General features: G+C 51.2%; 1 protein-coding gene across 1 annotated transcript in view; it reads right to left on the bottom strand.

Annotated features, from left to right (window-relative positions):
• The window catches only part of PPARGC1B (PPARG coactivator 1 beta), a 104,848-nt gene extending 89,504 nt beyond the window's left edge, over window positions 1-15,344 (bottom strand). Inside the window, exon 1 of the mRNA XM_079771631.1 lies at window positions 15,237-15,344. Coding sequence (XP_079627757.1) covers window positions 15,237-15,314 — 78 coding nt within the window. The 5' untranslated portion in view covers window positions 15,315-15,344. The remainder of the gene's footprint in view (window positions 1-15,236) is intronic.
• Window positions 15,345-20,702: the final 5,358 nt, after the last annotated feature.

The raw sequence follows: 20,702 nt of genomic DNA, 5'->3' as shown, positions 1-20,702 counted from the left end.
GACAGGGAATGGGCCTTGTTCAAATCTGCAATCCTAGCTTCCCTCCCAGAGGGAGTGATTGCCGCATGGATGGAAAAAGAGGCATCAAATGAGAATCTGGGGGGCTGTAACTCATGGGGTCTTCCAGTTTCCTCCAACAAACTGCCATCAAACCATTATTATTGTTACTAACACCCAGACACTGCACTAGGCTCTTCAGACAATGTATCTTCTTGTCATTTCAACCACCCAGTGAAATACATATTATTATCCCATTTCACAGGTGAGGAAACTGAGGCCCAGGCAAATTAAAGGACATGCCATAATTCATTCAGCTGCTAAATGGCAGACCCTGCCTGACTCAGAGCTCTGGTCTTCATCACTGTCCTAGCCTGCCTCCCACTGACCCTCAAAATCCAGACCTGGGCTGAGTCTATCACCTGGAACTGGCTGACGCGGCTCCTCCTCGGGTGGTCCCCCAACTGGATCACTAAAAGTTTGCAGTGAGGTCATCTGAGCAAAGGAGGTCCTTTCTTGTCATTCTGGGGTGGATTCTAAATCCCCCTCTTCCCTCTCATGCTTTTCACCACATCCTCCACCCACCTTGCTCTTCCCACGACTTGATTCACTAATCTGGGCCTACTTCCGCTCTGGGGAGAGGGCCTCTCCCTCTTTAGGTTCACCTGCTACCGTGCCCAGCCTCCAGACCACCCCCAGCCTCCAGACCACCCCCACCCGCACCCCCAGAGGTGGAAGACTGCCATATTCCCATGTAGCAGTGGTCCACAAAGTGCACGCCAGGCAGCCACGCCCTCAGCCACGAGGACAAAGAGCAAGTGCTGGAGAAAGCTGGAAGGTACCCTTGACTGCACCCACAGGACCAGGAGGAGCGGCTGCCCAACCCTAAGGAGAAAGTGGTGTGAGGTCAACAGGGCACTGGGGCATGGCTCCTTTAGGGCAAGGCCCTAGTCACACCAGCCCGCAGGGCCCCTGGGGGCTTTTGCATGGCTTGGTCAGCAAAGGAGCTAAATCCCCAGGCCCACCACTCACCCTCTGAGCCTCAGGACCCTCATCTGAGATTGGGGCTAATACTATTTATCTCCTGGGGTTGTTGGAAGTGAGCTCAGCACAGTGGCCAGTACAGATTAAGAGCTCAACCAGAACTGAATGAACTCATTCATTCAAGAAACATCCAACAAACACCAATCATGAACCAGCCCCTAGTCTCGGCCCTGGGGATACTGGGGAGCCAGACAGGCAAGTCCAGTCGTCATGGAGCTTCCGTTCCCACAGGGGCAATGGGTAATCAATGAGGAACAAATGCATAAACAAGGAAGTGTCTGGGAGAGGTACATGCCTTAAAGAAGACAAACGGGTACTAGATAGAAAGTGGACCGAGTGGGGTGGGTGGGGGGTGAGGAGAGGCCTCTCTGAGGAGGTGATGTCTCAGCAGATGTGGAGGTGAAGGAGCAGCAGGCCACGGTGCAGCCCCGCATTCCCGGAAGAGGGAACAGCAAGTACACTAGCTCTTGAACTACTTCTATTATCACTTAAGCCACGCCCTGCCCATAGAGCAAAAGCGGAACATAGCTGGTCGAACAGCAAACTGGGCATCAGGATAAGTGGGTTCTAATCCCCTCGCCTTGCTTTCCCTAAACCGCCCTACAGCCTGGGACATGGAGCACCCTCTGATCTTTAAGGGTCCCGATAAATAAAATGATCTCCCATCTGAGCGTCCATAGATGGCTTGCATTCTCCCAGGCTCCCTCCTTTCCCCCTCTTCAAACCCACTCACCTCTGAGGTCATTGTGAACCCCCCCTCCACCACCACCACCTCCTGAGTTGTCCCACAGGCAGAGACATGGCTGAGGATCAAAGAGATCAAGATACAGGGATAAAGACAAATATTTGAAAAGTGATTCACTTCAGGATCCGATCAAATCCTTCCCTGAGCCTCCATGTCTCCATCTATAAAATGGGAATATTCCTCTCCTCCTGCCCACAACGCAAGATTGATGTGAAGACCAAATGGATATGCCAGCTAAGGAAGGCACCCTGCTTTACACAGGCCTTATACAGATCGGTACGGCATGGTCATCTGTATCCTAAGTGCTACCCTATAATCTGGACAAAGGCAGGAAAGACAGAGGGAGGAGGGGACCAACAAAGTTAATGCCAGACACTCTGCAAATAGTACCTGCTTGTTTAGGACCAAAGCAGGGGCCGCCATGAGAGGGAGCTTCCTGAAAACAAAGAAGCTTAGGGCCTGCTCTCAAAGATTCTCAATCAGTAAGTCTGGGGTGGCCCCCATGTAGAACTATTATTTTTTTTTTTAACTACATCGTTGATTCTGATATGCACTCATGGTTGACAACCACTGATTAGTTCTACCAACGGAAGGAAGGTAGGACCTATTATGATTCCCATTTGGTAGCTGACTAACTAGAGCACAGAGCAGCTGTCTCACTCCGTGGATCACACAGCGATTAAGTCATAAAGCTAATATTTGAACCAGATAGTCGGTGCTCATTAATCACTAAGCAACATGGTTTCTTGAAGCCAGTCAGCATTTTTCAAAAATGATTTGAGAGAGAGAAACACTGATTTGTTGTTCCACTCACTTATGCATTCATTGGTTGATTCTTGTACGTGCCCTGAGTGGGGATCGAATCTGAAACCTTGGCATACGGGGATGGTGCTCTAACCAACTGAGCTACCCAATCAGCACCTGCCACATACTTTTTCTACCACCTCGTGCAGCCTTGGAAATACAAAAGACAACATCTCACATTAGGAGACAGCATTCACTTTCGAAGAAACTTTTTATAGCTACACCAACTCCTTAATCATCTGGCATTCTCAAGGAATAATGTGTTCTTGCAATAGCTAAGTTTATAGCTGACTATGAAACTTTTCCTGTTTTTAATAGACCTCCTATTTCAGACGATAATACCCAAATGCATGTCACTCTTCCTTGCTTCCTTGCACAGAGAACACTGAACAGAATACACCTTTCCTTGGGGAGGACGCGCTGCCGCGGACCCATTCGCTCGGTACTTGCACACAGTGAGGTACTCAAGACCAAGGGGCCTCCTTGCCCCTTCACTTAAAGGACCCAAATGGCCTTCGGTGACACAGTCCACGTGTTTCTGACTCTAGTGGAACCACACCCCTGACCCGTGCCTGCAGAGACACACACTAACAGAACTAACCTGCTGGTTCTAATGTCACAGAGGCCAGGACAAGACTGCCAGGCTTGTAAGAATTATGCCTAAACTAAGAGCTAATTGGTCCTAAGCAGAAAGGGTGAGGGGTGATCAGATGTGGGAGGACCTGAGTCTTAAAGGGAAAGATTGGTATGGCATGGAGTTCATCTTCTTGGGCTGGAGAGTGGGTCACTGGTCTCAAGTGCTCCCTCACCTCTTTACCTCCCTGGATCCCCCCTTTCTTCCTCTAGAATGGAGGCCAACCTGCCCAATCCCACTGGAACCAGCCACCGGGCAATGGGCATGAGCCCAGTGTAAGGTGCTGGTTTCAATCTCTTTGGAAGGTGTAAGGACATTTGACCAGATGCCTTCCTGCAGATATTGAGACTCCAGAAGCTCTGAGCTCCTCCCCAGTTGGGTCTGAGCAACGCCCTACAACAGACTGGATTCCTAACAGTGGTTTAACATTCCACAAAAACCTGCCCGCTGGAAGTATGTTCTGACAGAAGGTTCTGGACACTCCAAAAAGTGTTTGCATTTCATTCCTTTGTGGGCAAGACTAATCTTGGAGACAAGGCAGTGGAGTCCTGTGGGGACTGGTACAACCCCCCTAAACTTCCTTCACCCATACATCCCAACTCAGCTCCAAGCACAGAGACTGGGTCTCTGGAGCCAAGCAAATGGTTGGTGAATTTTCTGAAAGATCAAACAGCATGTGTTTAGTCATTCAATATTCAACAAATATTTATTGGGGGGCCTACAGTGTGCCAGGAACTGTGAAGGCACTGGGGGTTTGATGGTGAACCAACTTGATGAGGTTCCTTTCCTTAGGCAACTCCAGTCCTGGCTGGGTAGAGAAGAGTAAAGAATCTTATATATATAAAAGCCTAAGCAACTGAACCACTGGACCGATTGCTATGACGCGCACTAAGCACCAGGGGACAGACACTCGACACAGGAGCTGCCCCCTGGTGGTCAGTGCACTTCCACAACCAACTTCCTGCGGCCGGCCAACCTCCCTCAGTCCCTCCCTGGGATGGCCGGCCAACCTCCCATGGTCCCTCCCCCAGGCCAGCCAGCCTCGATCTGGGCAAGAAGGCCCTGATGGCCCCAAATGCCATCCAGGCCAAGGAACCCCACCCGTGCATGAATTCGTGCACCGGGCCTCTAGTAACTACATAAACAAAGGTTATCACAGGCTGGGATCAGAGTTTTGCATTTAACAAAGTTCCAGAAAGGCCAGGGATGGGGACAAACCTGGCACACAGTGCACCCTGAATAAATGGTTATTCCCTCCCCACACAGATCCCCCCAAAGCAAATCCTCTTCTGCAGCCTTATCTCAGCTAGCGGGATGCCACTCTGAGCCAGCCCCTTGCACTCCACCTTCCTCCCACATCCCACTCACTTCCACCGAGCCCCCCACCAGAGCCAAGAGCAGATGCCTCCTCCCTGCTACCCAGCACCCCCATTCCAGTCCTTTCTACGTGCCCAGTCAGATTAGGGACACTGCAGTGGTTTAGGCCATGTGCTCTGAAGCCAGGCAGACCAAATCCCAGCCTTTTTACTTACTATCTGCCTGGGTGATTTAGGGCAAGTCCCTGGACTTCTCATAGCTTCAGTTTTCTTGTTTGTCATAGTACCAACCTCACCAGGTAGTTGAAGATTAAACAAGAACTAGGAACACCTAACCCCAGTACCTGGCACATTCCAAGTGGTCACTTAAGGTGAGCTATGTTCTATGATTACTATTATTAACAACAATACTAATGGAAACCTTTGCTGACTCCTCACTGCCTGCCAAGTCCAAACTCCTCACCAGGATATTCAAAGCTCTCCCTTGAGCTCACTTCCCCTCTGTTTTGTTTTTGGTAGGTTGGAGGGCAGGGTGATAGATACAGAGTGCAGGCAGAGCATACAAGCTGTGGATCACAGAGCAAAAAGGAGGCCACTTCTGAGAGGGGGGATTTGGGGAGGTGTCCTTGAAGGGGATGAGGACAAAAGTCTCATGGTAGAGACCCTCATGGTTGCCTAGTCTAGGGAAGGAACTGCAGAGCAGCAACAGCATCACAAAGTCTGGAGTTGGCCTCAGTCTACTCAACTGTAAAATGGGGGTAACAGTGGGGACTACTTCATGGGGTTCCTCTGAGATTAAATGTGATTGTACATGTGACTAATTCACTCAGGGCCTGGAAGAGTAATTGCTTGAAAGGGTTAGCAGTTGTTAGCTGTTCTTAACACCATAATTGTTAAAGGATGAGGTTGAACAGGACACCAGGCTGGGAACACCTAACCCCAGGGTCTATGTTAAGAATATTATGTTGTCCTGCTCTTGCAGCAGTGGGTCACACAGTATTTGATGAGTAGTTGGATGGATATGCATCTGAGGCCTTGAATGCCATACCCAGGAGTCTGTTTTGCCGGTTGTGCAGGGTGGGCCTGCAGATGTTTTGACCTGGGGTTGCTGTGGCCTGGGATGGTGGCCAGTCATCCTCAGTGCTAAGGAACCAGGGCAGGGTACCACACTTCCCTGAGAGGAGCCTGAGACCAGAAATAAAGGCTCAAGCAGCCACGTTGCCAAGGCTGTTTGCCATGGCAACATCAGGGCCCGGTTTCTACCGTCTCCCTCTGCTACATGACTATGTTCTGCCAGGCAAGCACAAGGAAAAAACACAGCCGCAGAGCTGCTGGGGAGCATCCATCTCAGCCAACCAGGGCTCGCCCGGCTGAGTTCCCAGACAGTGGGTCCCAGACAGTTGAGTCCCTGCCACACAGAGCCAGCCCTGGCCACGCAGACAGCAGACGGGGGTCTTGTCCTGCCGGGGCTGGGTGGTCTGAAGGCATCCCTGGTCTGCTTCCAGTCTGTTTTCCTCACTTCAAGGTAGGGGCACTGAGCAAGATGGTCTCTAAAGCTCTCTGAACTCCCTGAAAGCTCAAATTTACATTAATGTATTTACCTCACTGTCATGGTCATCATCATAGCGGCTACCAGTTACTGAGCGCTTACTATAGGCCCGGCAATGCTGCAAGCATTATTTATCCTCTGCAGTTATCCTAAGAACCTACTATTATGATGTCCAATTTTTAGGAGGCAACTTCAGTCAGAGAAGACACGTGCTCAAGGTCACACAGCTAGTAAGTGAAGACCCCTGATTTAAAGCCTTGGCAGTTAAACTCCAAAGCCAGAGCTCTTAACCTCTATCTGACATTTCTTCTCCTCACTTGAAGTGGCATCTAACTGAATTTGGTTTCCTCAAAGTCAGTATTATAACACTTGCTAAGGCTGGATAGATTCCTCTTCAGTTACCCCCAAGAAGTTTAGGGGGAAGAACATAACACTCAGAAAGAGGAACCCAGGGTCCCCAGACAGGATCAAGGGCCTAGAGTTTGGGTCTGCATGACATTTGACTGTTTTTAATACTAACAATGGCTCCTATTGACTGAGTATTTGTAAACACTTGACAGGCATCAATTAGTCATCACTAAAACCCTTTGAAGTATGTGCTACTATTAGTCCCATTACCTAGATGAAAAAAACTGAGGCACAAAGAAACCTTGTGCCAAGGCCATGGAGTTCAACCCTGGGATGCAAAACCCTCAGCTACCAAAAGGAATAATGGGGCAAAAGTTTGTTTTCTTACCTAAAAGACTGAGCAGTAATTACAGCCTTTGAGGATAACTGATCAATGGCTTTGCCCTCCCATTTGTAAAAGTCACTCTGGTCTCCTAATCTAGACCTGGCAGTAACTCAGTTTCTGCCCTAAGGAAAGGGCAGGGTGGGAGCCCATGAATCCAGCTGCCACCAGGAGCCTGGCAATCCTATGCCTAGCCCAGCAGTGTGACCTCAGGCCAGGCCCCTCCTCTCAGCTCTGTGAACCCAGGCTGCTGACCCTGCAGCCCCGTCTCTGCCATTGGGTGGTCCTGAGCATCTACTGAGAAAACCCAAGGGCAAATGCAAGGGGAGAGGTGAGGCCTTTGGGATGAGAGCAGAAAGAAAATGATGCAGCCTGTCCAGGGCTAGTGGGTGGGCTGCACCCCAGGGTCCCACAGCCACCACAAAGCCCAGCTACCCTGCACAACACAGTCTCTCCAAGACTACCCCCCCCACCCACCCACCCCACCCCCCTCTCTCTCTCTCACACACACACACACAAAAGTCCTGATACTGAAAAAGAACTGGCCAGGGAGTCAGGGACCTGGGCCTCCTCCAGCTGGGTGTCTTCTCCTGGGCCTCCGTGCCCTTTCTTTGGGTAGATCTGATGCTCTCTAAGGGCCCTCCCAAGCCTGGGAGGAGAGGGAGCTGCTCAGGGGCCAAGATTCAAATCCCAGGTTAGATGCTCACTACTGCAAGACTCTGAGTAACTTACCCTCTGTGCCTCCATTTCATCACTTACTAAACAGGGAAAATAGAACCAAGCTCACAGTTACTGGGGAAAACCATGCAATAGTACTCAAAAGTCTTCTGGCAGATGCACACTGCAGAAGTCACTGATGACAGATGTGGTGTGAGGGTGGGTGGACAAGCCACGGGTCTAAAACGCCTAAAGCCGAGTGATGAGGCCATCGGGATGTCCTACACCATTTTTGCCACTGGGTCCTTCTGTATACGTTTGACAATGTCCATAGTAAAAGGTTTAAAATACCAAGTTCTTTTCAGAGAACCTGACACCTTGTCATATGAAACTTGCTTCTGCTCAAAACCTCGTCTCTTTAATGGATAACCACAATGCTAGTCTAGGCTAAAAATACGATTTCTTGCCCTCCTAGATAGAGCTGTCTACCCAGTCGGTAAGGATAAAGGAATGCAGGTACCCCAGGACAGTAAGTGGCACCCTCCACGTCGGAGGTACCGGCAGAGAAACAGGTAACTTAAAAGTTAAAAGGCTTTCCAGAGAGGACAGGTGTGAGCAGAAGCTTAAAGAGCAGGTAGACTATGAATGCATTATAATGGTGAGAGTGCGGGTCTGGGGAGGATATTCCAGGTCATTCCACAATCATCGATTAGTCTGTCCCTTCTCAGGAACACATGGACTGAAGATACAAAACGAGAAGCAGTGTCTACCCTGAAGAGGCGCATGGCCTAGCACAGTGGTCGGCAAACCCATTAGTCAACAGAGACAAATATCAACAGTACAACGATTGAAATTTCTTTTGAGAGCCGAAAACCGACTTCTGCGCATGGGCCACGAAGTTTCAATCGCACTGTACGTGCGCACCCGCACGTGGTATTGTGTGGAAGAGCCACACTCAAGGGGCCAAAGAGCCGCATGTGGCTCGCCAGCCGCAGTTTGCCGACCACCGGCCTAGCGTATCTGTTCACTCGGGGAGGATGTTGAATGACTGCTGTGTTCACGCACTTGTCTATTCACTGTGGGGAAAACACGCTGAAGGAAAGAAACAACAGTCCTGCCCTTGTGGAGCTTCACAATCTGGAGTGATTTCCTGAATAACACTTAACGTGGCCTGGATTAAATGAGATGCATCTATTATTTGGGGATTATTGTTAGGTGCTTTACAGCCATTTTGTCATCTGATGTCCATTGACTCCCTGCAACAACCTTATAAGGGAATACTTATCTTTACCTTTACAGATGAGGAAAGAGATGCTCAGAGAGGTTATGGGACCCACCAAAGGTCTCCCAGCCAACAATTTGTAGAACCAGGACTCAAATCCAGGTAGGCTGACTTCAAAGTGAGTGCATGCTGCCGCACATGGGATGCAGCTATGCCCGGAAGTGAGTGAGAAGGTGTCACCAAAACAACGGGTTGGGAGCTGGGGCTTGCAGGATGATGGAAATGGTGGGAATGGAGACAGTGCACACAGAAAAGAAGAGATTGAGCCGAGGCTTCCAGGAAGAAAATTCATAATCCTGTGTGGACCAGGATCCCAAAGGGAAAAGCACACAACTGAGGATAAAGGTGGGGGCCTAACTCTCCAACTTCAAGTACCTGAAGGCCCTTGAACATCAGGTTTACTTTAAAAACTTTAATTTAATTTAATTTAATTTAAGTTAAGTTAAGTTAAAAGCACTGGAGAGCTATGGGTGATGTGTGAGCAAGGGAGTGACTTCAGACATGCACTCTAAGAGAACTGATCTACCATTAGGGCCAAGGACAAGTAGAAGAGGGTAAAGTCTAGTGTGGCCAAGATCTGTTTGGTAGTAATTGCAGGAATCTAGTTATGAATAGGCAAGGACCTAGACCAGAAGAGGGGGAGAAGAACAAGAAGTTCAATCCATCAACTGCGATCTTACATCAACTGAGTGTCCATAGGATGAATATGAGGTGTATGACTATCCTGGAGGAGGAGAGATAGTAAACTCTACTCATTATCTTCGAAATGACTTTATTTGGGTTTTCTTCACCCTCGCATAACAAGAATTATGCTTCCCATTTTTTACATTAAAAAAAAAAAAGATTGAATGGGCCAGCTGCGGTGGCTAGGATGGCTCAGTGGATTGAGTGTGGACTCATGCACCAAGATGTCAGTGGCTCAATTCCCGAGTTGTGAGCTCAATCCCCAGTGCGAGGCATGCAGGAGGCAGGCGATCAATGTTCCTCTCACATCGATGTTTCTATCTCTCTCTCCCTCTCCCTTTTTCTCTCTAAAACCAACAAAAACATTAAAAAAAAAGAAAAGACTGAATGGATGGGTGTTAGCTCTCTACTGGATGCTGCCCTTCTAAAGTGCTTCAAAGAGAGAATACCAAGTTTTCTGAGTAGCAGGCAGATGCTCATTTTATTTACATTACCTAATGCCCAACCCTGAGAGTTAGGGCCTATCAGCCCCATTTCACAAATTGAGAAACTGAGGCCTAGAGAAGCAAAGAGATTTCTGAGTTCTGTCTTCACTCTATACACTGTGCCTCCATTTGCTCAAGGTGCTGGAAATACAATGAAGACAGAAATAGAAAGCTGTCCCTAGCTTCACAGAGCTTGGAATCAAGCAGTCTGGAAACCTCACCCATTGATCCTGCTTCTTCTACTTACTCTACAGGTAGTGTAGGTAGAGGGTCATCAGCTGGTCAGTGAGTTCTCTGAGACTACAATCCTCATCCATTTAATGGGGATATAGCACCTACTCTTTGTAGAATATTTATGAGAATGAAGCATAATGATGCACGTTGAAAGTTCCACAGAGTGCGTGGCATCTAGAGGATGCTCAATAAATGTCGTTGCGGATGATGATAGTGATGAAGTGTTACCTGCAATGCTCTTGCTATGGCCTAACTTCTAAGCCCAGGCCCCCATCTGCAAGGCTGCTTCTGACCCACAGCAGTATCCTGTTATTCCAGAGAGAAGGAAATGGGTGACTCACATCCAGGAGCTTCTGGCTGGCTTGCACCAGCTGGAAGAGGATGGCCCCAAGGGGAAGGGGAAATATGAGCCCCCCCCCCCCCCCCCCCCGGGGCCCAGTTGCTGGGCTATTGCCTTTCCTGGGTTCATAGGCATCCTGATCATTAGCACCAGTGAGAGAGCCCCAGGGAAAGTAGCCTCTGGGCTTCTCATAAAGCCAGCAAACTTGTCCCCTTCTGGGCTCAGGTGAAGAAGTGACTCCCCCTGATCTCACACAGGTGAAGGGTGGACAAAGGCACCCAGCAAAGGCTGCAACTTCAATTTGGTCCTACAGATGGCTAGGCTAGAACTTAGACTTGGAAAAGAAACTGTTCCAGACCTCGCAAGTGAACACAAGGACTTCAACCCATTTTTTCAATGCTCCATGTGGTTGAGGGGCCCCTTCTGAGAGCTCCGATCCAGTTTTAGAACAATGAGGGGAGAGGATACCAATTGAAAAATGGGCCAAGTTTTTACAAACACAGCATTTTACAGAACAGAACCATAAATGATCCATAATCATTGGGGGAAAGGTTGAGCATCACAAGTAATCAAAAAAAAATACACATTAAAACAGTAAGAGTGACAGAGAATTTATTGATGAACAGACTGGTTAAAATGAAAATATCAAGAGTTATCTGGGAATGGTGAACCAGGCATTTCCACACAATGCTGGTAAGCGTGTAAATCAGCACAATCTTTCTAGAAAGCAATCCAGAAATGTGTTTACCAAACGCCTGCATAGTTCCTTTGACAGAGTAATTTCACTTCTAGGAATTTAAATGAAGGAAAGAAGACATATGCAAAGACATTCATTTCAGCATGGCTTACAATAGCAAAAACATAAAAACAGCTTAAATGACTAACAATAAAGGACTAATTAAATACATTTTGGTTCAACCCTCAAAGAAATACTATATAACCATTAAGATATTACGATATTAAGTAGGATATTTATTATTGAGGAAAGGTAGTCACAGTATATTGTTTGGAAGAGGAGGGGAAAAAGCAAGTTATGACAGTGTGATTCCAAGTTACAATTAGTATATAAAAGAATGACTCCATTTTTCTACAAAGATATCATCAATAAGAATCAAGAGGAAAGAAAAAAGTCTGGAAGTATACATTAAAAATAACAGTGGTTATCTTTGGGTAAGATTACATGTTTTCAATTTATTTCTCTATGCTTGCCAGTATTTTTTACGAATTCTACAATTAAATATTTTCAAATGATAAGGGGTTGGACCATATGATTTATAAAGTTCCTGCCAACTCTGACATTTCAGCCATATATGACTGATGTCCCAAGCGACTTCAAACAACCCATATTTAGTGTGGGCTTACGGTGTGGCCTTCCGAGCCTAAGTCCTTGCCCACAGCTGCAGCCCTCTGCATTCCTCTCTCTTCATACTCGCTGCCCAGCTGTCTCCCCAGCCAGCCTGGGAGCTTCCCCTGAAATTCATGTGCCTCGCCAAGAGCTGAGCAAAGGAACTCAGCACAGTGACAGGTGCCATGGGGGCACAAAGAGATGAAAGGCACAGCTCTAGCTCTAGAATCTTACTGGGACACAGGACTCACAAACAAAGAGCCTGGTGGTATAACACAGACTAAGAAAACCAGAGGAAAGAGAAAGAAAGCAGGGCAAGCCAGGCGGGGAAGGCCTGCGAGAAGAGGCCATGCAGGGTGGGTGGATGAGGGCATTGCAGGCAAGGGGCACAGCCTGGGCAAAGGTGAAGCCAAGCCAAAGTCCTTTGGAATACATGTTCCAAACCTTTCCAAGAAACTTTCCCAATCCTTGGCCTGCTGGGTTTCTGAACTTTGGCCCGAATGAGTAAAAGCTGTCTCCTAAACAGAACTCTTCCCTCCGTCTAACCCTGGATTAGCCACCAAAGGCAACTTAAGTCTTTTGGATAAAGACAACACGTACCTTCCCTTTTTATTCACTTACCCCACCCCTTCCAATGGGAGAAGAGGACGGAGAGGAAGGGTCTGGGGAGGAAAGAGAAGTGCAGAAACCAGACATCTCACATGCAAAGAGAGCTCACCCCCACCACCAGGCAGCCTTCGCTTCTCTTACCGACACACCAGCAGCCCCATTTGACAGATGGAGACAAGGAGGCTCCCAGGTTAAAGGGGCTTGCTCCAGGGTCACCCAGCCAGAGAGTGGGGAAGGCGACTCCACTCAGGCCTTCTGACTCCAAGTCCAGTGCTATTTCGAGGTAACACACAGGACCTGGAGTCAGGAGCCCTGGGTGGCTCTGTCACCCACTGGCTGCATGGTCCTGCACAAGTTGCTCACTCCTCACAGCCTCTATCCCCAACTGTAAAATGAGGAGGGCTGGCGATGGCACGCCCAAGTCCTCTTATGCTGAGCTCCATAAGCCTTCTAGGGACGGCTGCAAAGCTCTCCCTATCAATTACATTTCCCAAGTTGGGCCGGCGAGGATCGCCAGAAGATCCTCAGCCTGTCACGTGGTTAAATAAAAAAAGCAAACGTCCCAGATTAACTTTCACTGCACTCCTTCTGCTGACACCTGATTACCCAATTTTCTGGTCTCCTTGGGTGAAATATCCCTACTGGGTAGGCCCGCTGGGGGGCTAACAGGGCAAATAATTAATTATTGGTGAACCAAAGAACCCCGAAGATGGAGTTAAAACCTGGAGTCGGGTCCAAAACGGTCAGTTCTTGCTCTGGGCCCCTGAACAAGTCTCCGGCTATTTCAGGCTTTCTTCACCCGCGTCTGAGTCGAGAGGCTTGGAAACACTCCCAGACCAGTGCGACGGCGGAGGGCAGAACTTTCCCAGGGGCAACTCCGTCCCGCCCGCACCTAGTGCCCCCGGTCCCCCGTGGTCCGCGGGGGTGGGAGACCAGGGGAGCCGCGGTGGTGCTGGGACGGGGATCTGCAGTCCGCGAAGACCTGGGCTCTGCGCTCCGGGCGGGTGACGGCGCCGGCGACCGCCACGGAAGCTCCACTGCGGTTTCGTCAGAGGTAAAGGTACGCGCCCGGCGCGCGCGGCGTGTGCACCCAAACACACACACACCCGCGCGCAGCCCGCTCCGCACACACTCCCCCTCGCCCTGGGAAGCGCGATCACCCGTCACCAGCCCCCTCGGCCCGACCAGAACCCACCCAAGCGCACCCGCCACCGACCACGAGGCCCCGCGGCTCCCTGACGCATGGACGTCTGCAAGGGACGAGGGCTGGCCTTCCCCGGCGCGTGGCGGGCTTCCTCGCGGCGACACCCAGCCACGCCGCGCCATCCCAGCCGCCAGCCGGGAGTCGCCTCCCGGAGTCCGCCCGGAGCTGAACCTCTCGGCCGCTGCGTCCCCTCCAAGTCGCGTCTCTCGGCTAGGAGTCAGCTTGCAAGCCTCTCCCCGCCCACCCGGTCCCATGACAGCTGCTGCCGCCCAAAGACAGGCAGATTACAACAAGAAGCAAAGTTTCCCTCTCGGCCCTCCTACCCCCGCCCCCCTCCGCCTCTTCCCCCCCCCCCCTCCCCTTCAATGTTATGCAAAACGAGCCGGCACTGGCGCTCCGGCTCCAGGTACCAAACCAGCCTTCGGGAGCCGCACCCGGTTCCGCCGGGCGGCCCCTCTCCTCGCCCGGGCGTGCGCCCGCATCCGGGGTCTCATTCTCGGCTCTGCCGCATCCCCATTCTCCCGGCTTCCTGCAGCCTGGTGCCCAGAGAAAAAGCCCTAACTATGGGGCCAAACTTTATGCTTTCAACAGGCATGGGGTTGGGTCAACCCCGGGAAGGGGTGGGGGGCGCGCACGCCGTGTTCAGGCATTTTCCGCGGCTGCTTGAACCAGCAGCCCCCGTCCCCTGCCCGCCGCCTCGGTCTCTAAGTCACCAGTTTCCGAGGCGCCCACTCCCTCTCCCCCCGGCACACCAGAGCACCCTCTCCTGTCACGCGCGTGTCGCCGGTGGGGCTCCCAGGCGCTGCCAGCGCCGGGGACTGCCGCCTCGGCTTCCCTTCCCCCAGCATCGCCGAGCGCGCACCGGGGCCGCGCGCCGCAGGGGGACCCAGGCGCCCCCAGACAGTCATTCCGCCCCCATCCTGCCGTCCCCCGCCCCCCCACCCTGGGCGCTCCGCCGAGAAGCGCAACCAGGAAGGTGCTATACCCGCCCGCATGTCCACGTGCCCCTTAGACCCCTATGCCTTTAGCGGGCAACTGGCTGGAAACTCCGCGCTGCGGGCGCCGCTGAGGAGCACTGGGCCGATGGGGAGTCGAGGGGGAACCGGAGACTGGAAGAGCAGGTGACTCCGAGGACGGGGGTAGGCGCCCGTGCCGGGGCCACAAGTCCACGTGAAAGTACGGCAGCAAGTGCCGGGAGCCTGAGGGCGCGCCTCCAGCACCCAGAGCTAGCCCGAGGGTCCCCCACACCTTGGCGCGGCTCCACCTCCCCAAGGAAACGCGGTACACCCCCCTCTTCCAGCTCCGCTGGCAGGAGGGGGGGTGGCGGATTCCAAGAGACCAAGGCTAGACCCTCCTCAGCAGCCTAGCGCCCACCACGCTCCGGCTAGCGCGGGGGCCGCCAGCCCCCTGCCCCCTCAACTGAGCGTATCGCAGGGTGCACGGAAGGGGGCTCTGCAGCCTGGAACCCCCTATCCCCTCGATGCGCCCACCGCTGTCTCCCAGCCTCCGCGGCTGCCGCGGCAACCCCCGCAGCTCAGCACCCCTGGCCCCGGGCCCGCGGCCCCAGCGGGCCGTACCTGCGTGTCGGCGAGATAGTTGAGGAAGAAGGAGGAGAGCTCTTCGTCCAGCAGCGCGCCGCAGTCGTTCCCCGCCATCTTCCAGCCGCGGCTGCAGCGTGCGGCGGAGTCAGCGCCGAGCCGGCCGGGGGGAGGGAGCGAGCCGGCGACGGAGGGAGGCGGGAGGAGGGAGCGAGGGAGGCGGAGGGCGGAGCTCAGGCCGCGGCTGCCGCAGGGCCCGCTGGCTGCGGGGGCGGGGCCGCGCGGAGCCGGAGCCAGCCGGGGGTCGCGCCCCCACTTTCTTGCTCCAGGTCTGGAACCGTGATCCCAGCCGGCAGCCCCCGGCCCGCAGAACAGCTCCTGAAACGGGGTGACGGTGCCCCAGCCTGCAGCCCGATTTCTGCGCAGCAATGCGGGCAGCCCCCAGGTTTTGCCAGAGCGAATCACGTTGCCTTAGCGCTGGGCGGGTCCGTCTAAACAACCTGCTTCTGCACTGATGGGGAAACTGAGGCCCGGGAAAGCCGCGGGCCACGTTTGAAGCTGCAGTACGCTTCAGTAGATGAAAGGCAAAGCCTAGATCAGACTGCCCCAGAGTTTCTCCAAAGCCAGAGAAAGAGGGATACCATAGTTCAAAGGTGGAGAAATCAGGGAAGGCTCCTCAGAAGGGGTGGCATTTTTACCTTTAACTTGAAGATGTGTTGATCCATATTCTGTTAGGTTTGGCGATCTCTCTCTCTCAAGTCTTCCTTCAATCCCCTAAACCCCTTCCAAAACAACAATAAAAGAAAAACAACAACCTCTCTTACCATGGCCCACAATATCTTGAAGTGTCCAGGCTTCTGCTGACTTCCCCAGGGCCACCGGCCTTCTCTAAGTTCTTCGGATGAACCATCTCATAATGGGCCTCTACACACCCAGTACTATCCCCTGCCCAGTGACCGTTCACCTAATAACCACATCTTCAGGGCATCCTCCCCGCACTGCCCCTCAGGCTGTCAACCCGATCCCTCTTTCCCCACCCCCACCATGATGGGCTTTCTTAGCTCTGCAGACCTTCATTTAAAACACTTGGTCCTATTTGCCAATTTACATTTGTTTTCAGTAAAAATTTGGTCTACATATCTCTCCTTACTAGACTCCAAGACCTAGGGAAGCAGGGCTTGAATCGGCTTTCCACTTGCCATGTCTCCAGTGCCTGGCACAGAGTGGGCAGTTCATAAATAATGTGTTAGCTAAAAACCGGCATGGTTTTGATTCCCACCACCCACTACCAGCACCACACACTGTATAGATAAGAAACCTGCCCAGAGTCAAAAGTGCACATAGACTGAGTGCCTGAGCCAGAATCTGAACTCGGGCTTCCTGGCTCCAGCCTTGAACTCTCATCATCATGACCTGCTGTTTGCCAGGCAGGAGATGAGGGCATGGCCAGGATAAAGTCAGGAAAGGCGGGAGGATTTAGACCTGGTTTATTGGGCATGCCTGCCTCCTGCTCTTCCCCCACCTCCACTCCCAGGCTGCCCCACCCTGCCCTAGCGTGGACTCCCTCCCAGCCAGAGGAAGAATCGGGGAAGAGTCCCAGTACACCTGCTCAGACTTGAACACCAGGGCAAGAAAGAGCCTCCTTCTCCCATCTGAACTTCCCAGAACCCCAGGGTGTGATTTCACTCTTTGGGCTTCAGGCCAACGCACTTTTAAGGAACAATGAATCCAACAGAGCGTTCACATCCAGCCTGGGAGTCAGGAGTCCTAGGTGCTGGACCAGCCCTGCCATGTTTTGTTCCAATCTTGGGCAACTCAGAAAGTTCAGCGCACGGGGCCCTCTAGTCAGACTGCTGAGTGTTGAACAAGTCATTTTGTCTCAGGCCTCAGTTTCCTCATCTGCACAAGTGGGGATCGTAGAGTTACTTACTTCATCGGGCTGTTATGATGACTGAGCAGATAATATATGGAAAATGCTTGGCATGGTGCCTGACCTCATGGGAAATACACGAACCTCTCTGGCCCTCTGTTTCCTCATCTGTAACAGTGGCAATACAATATGTATCCCTTAAAAGCACTGGTCAGTGCTCCTTGCCTTTCTTCCAGCGCTTATGGGCTGCTGGCTACCTCGGACTCCAGTAGATCTAGATTTGAATCCTGGTGCTCACCAGCCGTGTGCCCTTGTCACTTACGTAACCTCTCTGGGCCTCTGTTTCCTCCACCCGGGGGTCTTGGGAGATTTGCACGAAGCAATGCATGTAAAACAAATTGCTTGACTCTGAGCCTGGCAGAGTGGAAATTCTCATCCCCACGGTCACCGTCACCAATGTCCTCGCCATTAGCAGTAAGGACTCGAACTCTCCGAAAGCCCATGGACACCAGTCAGAGCCCTGCAGGACCGTATCCAGCGATGTTTCTACGAGATCCAGCCTCAGGTTGTGTCCCTTACAGCCCAGAGGCCAGACTTGGAGGGTTCCCAAGGCCAGCCATCTCCGGCCGTGACCTTGCAGAGCTGCCAGATCGGATAAGGCCTCCCAGGGAAGGCCTCAACAGTGCTCACCCAAAGGTGTTTGTCTTTAAAATTGGGGTTGATAGAAAAGCCAGAAATTGCCCAGCTTCAGGAACTTTCGCCCCAGTCACTGTGTCCTCAGGATGGAACTTCTGGCTGGCAGGAAACTCAAGTGAGAAGGCACCTCACCTGAGATATCTAGCTTCCTTTTCAAAAGCCTCTTATCCCAGGAATTCCTTCATCAAGGCCATCCACAGCACCAGCCTCATCACCCCCTCTAGTCTATGGAGGAATTGGAAATTCTTCATTGAGATGAAAAGCTCTCAAGAAATCTAAGGCGCTGTCTGCAATTTGCTTACCCTCTCTGGGGCCATTTCCTTACCTGGAAAATGAAAGGGCTGGGCTAAATGACCCTCTCCTGAACCTTCCAGCCTGAATAGGAAGGCAGTTTATAGGTAGCAGCCAAAACTGTGCAGTGTTTTCTGTCCTGGGCATGTGCTAGACACCTGAGTTCGCATCATTTTGACAATCTCGAGAAATCGACATTGCGATGTCCATTCTGTGACTGAGGAAACTAAAGCTTAAAAGGAGTTAAAGAGATTAGCCCAAGGCCCAGCAGTTAGAGACACGCTGAGATCTGAACCCAGGTCTGTGCTTGGTCCAAGGCACAGTCCCTGGAAAGGGATTGAGAAAAGCCTCACGCTAGGTAACCACTCTCAGGAACGGTGGCACATTTCTTATTTTATGACTTTCAAGTGAAGGACAATAATAATGCCAAGCCTGGATTTCATGTGGCTCAACTCCTATCTCCTCAGCCTTTTTATTGGCCTCGCCTCTCCCGAGATTAGTGAGAGTTCGCCCTGCGCATACTCCGGGTGAAGCCCAGACTCCTCCAGGCTCCGCGGAAATGGCTACAGCAAGATGAACCTATTTGACTTGAATATTACAGTCACTACCGACAAATGCTCAAAAGTAAAAACATCAGCATTTTCTCCCTTCTGGTAATAGGAGAATGCTTTCATCAGACACACGCTCCAGCCGTGGCTCTCCAACTCTGGAGGGCATGACAGTCACCTGGGCCCTGTCGCTAGAGATTATTATTTAGAAGTAGTAGGCCTGAGGTGGGCCTAGGACTCTGCATTCAATACGCTCCCCTCGATGACCTGTGGCAGGAAACTACCCATCATTCAGCAGATGGTTAAGGAGCCCCTACTATGTGCCAGCCACTGTGGTAGGTGCCATGGGTAAATTGGTGAACACAACAGCTGCCATCCCTGCCCACATTCTATTCAACACTAGTGCTTAGTAAATTTTTGTTGAATGAGTGAGGGAGGTGGGACGTGAGTCTGGATAATCACTGAGGTTTCCTGCCAGCCACCCACAACTCTGTAATTCCATGACCCAGGCCAGGGAGCCAGACACACACCGATTTCCCAGCTTCTGTCCAGGAGGCAGGGACTCCAGCCAAGATGAATTTAAAAGGCACCTGTACTGTATTGTTAATTCTGAAAGCCAGCTCTACCTTCCATTGAGTGATAAGACTTACGGACTGTGGAGGGGCAGTGCAGAGCATGTTAGCCACTGACTTTACTGTCCAGGTTCAAGAATGTGGAATAATGAAGTGGGAGGCATAGAAACGTGTTTTTTTCCCCTCCTCATCTGCCCACAGAGCAAAAAATATCCTAGACAGGGCCCTTCTTAAGCCCATTTGATAGATGGAGAGAAAAAGCCCCAGATATGTGAGGTTTTTAAATAGAAGCATAAATACTATCAGTTTATTTTATTTATGTGTGTATGTGTGTGGCGGGGGGGACGGGGGGGCGGTGCGGTATGCACCAGAACAGCAACACTTAAAGAGACAAGTCAACTGACATGAAAGGGCAACATCTAAATTTAGCAGCCCTATCAAATAAGGCAAACCGATGGCAAGAGTACTGGACTACCTGTTGTTTACACTGTCACTTACTGGCTTTGGGACCTTGTGAAAATCAGTCCTTGGTGAGGATCATCCTATCTGTACTCCCTGACCTAAAGTTTTGTGTGGATCAAGTTCACTTGCAAAGAGCTTTGAACTTTGCATTCATTATCCTAAGTCATCAATAATGCTCCTTTGGGGGGATTTATACTAAGGGTCTGATTCAAACGATGGGAAAACTATAGCATGATGTATACTTTGATAGATAGATGTATATATACTTTGATTCAATAAATAGAATCAAAGTATATATATTTTAGAATCTGCTACATGCGGGCACTGCTGCAGACCCACAAGTGATACAATCTTTGCTCATGTGTAACTCACAGCTCTGATCTCCACAATGTGCAGGAGAGAGGAGGCCAGTCAGCATGCAGTTTGCTGGAGGGGCAGGGGGCAGGGGGCGGGGGGGGGGGGGGGGGGGGACACAAATTCTTCCAAGGAGGAAGTTGTGGGGCTGGAGAGGATGAGGGACCAGATAAGAGCTGAGAGAGGAGCCCAGGGGAGAGGTGGAGTCTGGAGCCAAGACAATGAAAGGAGGAGCGATGTGGAGAAGAGGATGTGTTAGAGCCATTGTTTGGAGTGGGAAGCAATAGGCTTGGGTCATAGTTAAAAAGTGGTGTTTCTGTCTTCAGTGGATGATGGGTCTTAGAGGAGAGGCAACTTGTGTGTGTGTGTGGTGGGGGGGAGTCCCTGTCGGGGGGTTTTCAGATGACTGTGGGCCATCCAAGTGGAGGCATACAGGCAGAACACACTGATGCCAAGCAAAAAAATGGGAAATAACCTCAACATCGAGGAAGACAGACAGCTGGGTTGTGCACCGAGTTACACACAGTAGACAAAAGCTCACACGTGCACAAAGACCTGTGTTCACTGCAGTGTTTTTAATTGTGGTAAAAAAAAAAATAGAAGGTACTGGAAAAAATGAACTGTGGTGAGATCACACACTGGAATATTAGACAATAGTGAAAATCAATAAAATCTACACGAACCCACACAGATAAATCACAAAAACAATACG

This window comes from Cnephaeus nilssonii (genome assembly GCF_951640355.1).
Source record: "Cnephaeus nilssonii genome assembly, chromosome: 5".
Classification (NCBI taxonomy): Eukaryota; Metazoa; Chordata; class Mammalia; order Chiroptera; family Vespertilionidae; genus Cnephaeus; species Cnephaeus nilssonii.
The sequence above is the reverse complement of the archived record's forward strand: the minus strand, read 5'-3'. Positions and strand labels throughout refer to the sequence as shown.